The 4779-nt window shown below is 30.9% G+C and overlaps 1 protein-coding gene across 1 annotated transcript; it reads right to left on the reverse strand.

The window, feature by feature from the left end:
• Positions 1–1162: 1162 nt before the first annotated feature.
• LOC106106573 lies at positions 1163–3382 on the reverse strand. Its single transcript, XM_013287174.1, has 2 exons — positions 2841–3382; positions 1163–1460 (listed from the first exon to the last, which is right to left on the reverse strand). Exons 1-2 carry the CDS (start codon positions 3346–3348, stop codon positions 1207–1209), a joined length of 762 nt encoding a protein of 253 aa, XP_013142628.1. The 5' UTR covers positions 3349–3382; the 3' UTR covers positions 1163–1206.
• Between the last annotated feature and the right edge of the window lie 1397 nt (positions 3383–4779).

Raw genomic sequence — 4779 nt, forward strand, 5'->3', positions numbered from 1 at the left:
TGCAACTGTGCCAAAATATCGGGAGCTAAAACAATTCAATCGTGGTAAGAAACCCGTATCTTACGAACATTATATTTGTATCTAGAGACTTTCAGACGTAAAAGTCTGGAAAAACACATAGGCTACTTGATTAGTCCATCCCTGCTTTCAGACAAAGTCGTAGGCAGAATCCATTTGAATAGGGGATCTTAGGAAAGGTCTAAAATAATTTTTAATACTTTTTACAATGTTATATTTGGTGCAAACAAAACATAAAATTTAAACAAAAATATCACATAATATACTTAAAAAGGTAATAATATATAAACAAATAATACAATTTATGATTTTATACATATAACTAGAGTGAAATATAAATAGTTATATATGGCGCAATAAACTAGATACATAGTACAGATAAAATACAATAAATACATAAATTTAAATCACTAAAAATATATCATATTATGTACGTATTATATAATATTATATTAAAGATAGAATTGGGATAGAAATACATACATGGATAGGTATATAACAAACTTAAAAGACATAACAAAAAAAAAAACAAAATTAAATCAAGGCAAGAAAATGAACATATATAACATTTATCATTATTAAATACAATACATAATGAATATATTTACTATAAATAGGAATAAAACACATATATTATATTTGTTAAATAACAAATAAAACATTGTACAAATATACATAAAAAGAAAAATATATAAACAAAAACAAAAAAGTGACAACCCTTAAAGCTCACATAACTCATTTCAATAAATACATTTTGTTCTTAAACTAATTTAAAATGCAATAACTGTTCGTATTTGTACCCATTCGAATATAAAAATAAATAAATCAATTAAAATGAAATCGTAAATACATTTCGATAACACTAAGAATAAATAAAATAAATAATTCACAGCATTAACCGTCTCTATTCATTTGTTGTTCAGTATAGTGTTATTCAAACTTTATGACTGCTCGCAATTACAGGAATCGCTTGAGCACAATCGGTGAGTATCTACTATCGTCATAGCAGTATTAAGACAATATTGCCATCTCTCTCTTTGTTTTAGAAAACATAGAGAAAACAAAAATGTTTACTGTTTTAATAGCATTTGTGTAGTGATTAGCTCGTAGTTCCTTTAGTCATAAGCTCGCATCTAACCTCAAGCAACCATAAAGTTTGAATATTAAAATACAAGCGACTCTATTCCATTAACGCCTTCTTACTTTTAAATTCCTCCCATATCCAGAATGACCGTATCCACCGACGTCTTCATGTGCGGTAGAGTGAGAATGGGAATGACTGTATACAGGCTTAGATACAATTTCATACGTGGTTGACTTGCCACCGCTGGTCAATGACTTCAAGCCAATAATTGCGGACAGTAAGAGTGACATTAATGCTGTCATTAAAGCCTTCCCCGCCAACATAGCGAGACCTCCGAGGCCTATTGACATGAGAGTACCTGTAAAAGATTATTAAATTTTAAATTAATTCGCTCGCGTGAAATTAAAAAATATAGCCTACGTTACTTACAGATAAATTACCTCCCTACGGTGAAATATTTTTTTATGAACGGCCCAGTAGTTTTTGAGTTATTTCTATGAGATTAATTCCTTGGTTACAGCCAGGAAAATAGACGCTCATCAGCGTTGGCATACAACTGGAATAAAGTAAACAGTAACTGGCGCCAGTAAGATTATACAATGCATACCAGTGTTCAGCTACTGTCCATTATTGGCCAGATGTAAACCAGGAATTAAGGGGATAGGAAACATATTGGACTTGCTTGAAATACTGCTATTCCTGTTTGTTACTGATCTGGATTTACCGGTAAATATAAGAAATTACCGGTAAATGTAAAGATTTACCGGTAAATATTTTAACCGGTAAATATAGAGTTCGGGCTTTACGTTAGACCCTATTTTACCCGGTTACAGAACAACGAATAGATAGAAATTTTTTTCTATTTCTTTTTAATGGAAACTGGCCAGTTACATACAAGAAAAAAACCTCTATAGTAATGTTCACATTACCACAGTTATCGTTAAATGTAAAAGTTAATACAGAAATTGTCGTTTTGCGGTGAAACAGTCAATGTCGTCCGTGGGGACACTAACAGACTCGTCATTTTTCTCTATAATTTTAATGCTCTGATTCCGACTTTATTAGGTAGAGTTAGATTGCTTTTTATATATTATTCTTTGTTTCTGTTAAAGAATGACTTTCGATTGTTAAAACAAATAAATATTAGCATATAGTTCTGCTAAATACCAATACAATGAAACAATGTTATTTTATTCTCTAGTTATAATTTAAATGCAGTATATCTATGTCTGAAAATTAGATGTTAACCCCTGAACACTGTAAATAAGTATATTAGTTTTGGTAAATTCGAAAATTAATTTATGAAAAAGGTCAAATCTATACTAACACTTTAAAGTGGAAAGATTTGTATTTTTGTATGTATTTGATTCATTTAAAAGCTACTACTACTGGACAGATTTTATAAAAGCTAATTTATCTATGACTAACATAAGCTATGCTTATTTTACTTCCAAGTGGACGAAGTCGCAAGCAACACCTAGTTCGGTAATAATTTAAAATTTCTCCATAAAATCTACAATTTACCCGATGTATTTACTACTAATATTTGACAAAACAAGATTTAAAATCGTTTCTTTAATAAATCGATTTTAAACCACTCTAGCTTTTGCCCACAACTACATCAGGGCGAAATTAATTAAATAAATCGTAATAAGTAGCCTGTGTGTTCCTCCAGGCTAAGTTGTATGTTTTAAGAAATTGTAAGATAATGTATTATTTTTAACTGCACTCTACTCACCTTTCATCATAAGAGCAGCAGCTAACAATCCACCCATACCTCCTTTCTTGCCACCTCCAAGTCCACCTTTACCCCTGCCCTCACCCATTAAAGCCCTAGCATCTTCAGACGCGCCATCATCTAAAAGCCTCAACTTCACAGAGTGTGTGTCCAAATAATTGCCGAGTCTGTACAAAAGATATTTATCCAATCTCTCATCAGGCTTCGATGGTAAGGATCTTGCCAATTCTGCAGCGAATTCTTCAGCTTTGCTACCATTTTCTTTTTCCTCCTTAACAACACTAACACCAGGTAGAAGTTGTAATTCCTCCTTTGAACTCAATTTCTCCAGCATCGATATAGCTTCGATCTTCAAACAAGTAGGACTGAAAATCCCTCCTGAACAATCTTTTCCTAAAACTCTTGCTGAAGATTCTGGTTCTATGTTATTTTGTGAATCTCTAACTTCGGGATTGGGTAACGCTAATGTAGTTAAGATTAACGTAGATAATAATATTGTGATATACATTTTTTTATAACAACACTCGCGTCTGTGTGGAAACGAAGACGGCTACAATTTGATAAGGCGAGTGAATCGGTCTGCTTTTATATGTCTCACATAGTTGGATGATTAGTACTGTGTACTCTTGGTCCATTATATTTTCATAGAAGGCTGATTGCAAAAAGTTTAACGTGTGTACGCCAAATTATCCTCTCTTGTAATGATTTAAAGCTTATTTTCGTTTATGTTTTTATTCTCGACTTTTGGTTTATTAACGTACGCACTCAGTGGAGTAGAGGGAATGTCCGACTAATTTCTTATTTTAAAAATAGAATTTTTATTTTTTAACCCCAAATACGTTGCCAGTTTTAATTAATTAATTGTATTTATTACTGGCTGTTAATAAATAAAAAAATAAGGAATTTTAAACGATTAAAGTTTAGTTTTTAATACTGTCAATAAAAGTACTTTTATTTATCAAGTTCTAAAAACTTTAAGAAAAGTTTTAAATTGCTATTCAATAAACAAACTTAACGGAAAGCAATAAATCTACTTTTAGAATGGCAAATGCTGTCACGGTTAAATGCAGTTACAATAAATCAACTATAACTTAATTCTCAATAACAGATTGTCGTTTAAACAATTTTGTTTACACTGTCGAAACATTTGTTTAAAAACAATGTATAAATAATAAAAATGGCTAAGATAACTCATGGGATATAAATTAAAATACCATTTAAAAATACATTATTGATAAATAAACATAAATTATGACTTTTTTACAGATAATATTAACAATAAAATCAATTTTCAATTTTGTTTTTGTTCTCTGATCCTCAACTTGTGCTTTTTCCCTACGTCATACGTTCCTACGTTCCTACGTTCCTATGTCCTTACGTTCCTACGTCCCTACGTTCCTTACATCTCTATCAGAATATCTAAGTAAACTGACTTAAGAAAATACTCTTACATAATCCTTTCTTTAATCTTAACTCTTTACCTTTGTTTTCACAATAAAACTAGCTTTCGCCAGGGACTCCGTTCTCGTGGAATTAAAAAACAAGAGTAGCCTATATATTCTTCAACATGTATACCAAATTAAATCGAAATCCGTTCAGCCGTTTAGGCTACAAACTCTAAGAAAGATCCATCCAAACTTTCGCATTTATAATATTAGCATGATTTTAATAAACACGACATGTTCAATAACTTATTAGATTTTCATAAAGTTTTTCATTGAAATTTAATCCGTGAATTCATCTTACGATTGTAAATCACGATACCTTTCGTTTGATTCGATTAAAAAAATAATTGACTGTGTTAGAGTTTCACTTGATCTTATCTGAATTGAGTCTAAAAGCTTTGTTTCTAAATTAAAGTAAAGCAATATTCATAAGTTCTGGAAAGAGGATTGCGTGAATGGTGACATGATCAAGAAGGGAGTGTTACTGAGATGAT

Source organism: Papilio polytes, unplaced genomic scaffold (genome assembly GCF_000836215.1).
Source record: "Papilio polytes unplaced genomic scaffold, Ppol_1.0 DF822178.1, whole genome shotgun sequence".
NCBI classification, from domain to species: domain Eukaryota; kingdom Metazoa; phylum Arthropoda; class Insecta; order Lepidoptera; family Papilionidae; genus Papilio; species Papilio polytes.

Bases quoted from the DNA above. Each gene is read 5' to 3' on its own strand.
- LOC106106573 (XM_013287174.1), bottom strand. From the start codon at position 3,348: ATGTATATCACAATATTATTATCTACGTTAATCTTAACTACATTAGCG. The intron at 1,461-2,840 runs GTGAGTAGAGTG...AATCTTTTACAG, and splicing joins TGCTGCTCTTATGATGAAAG to GTACTCTCATGTCAATAGGC.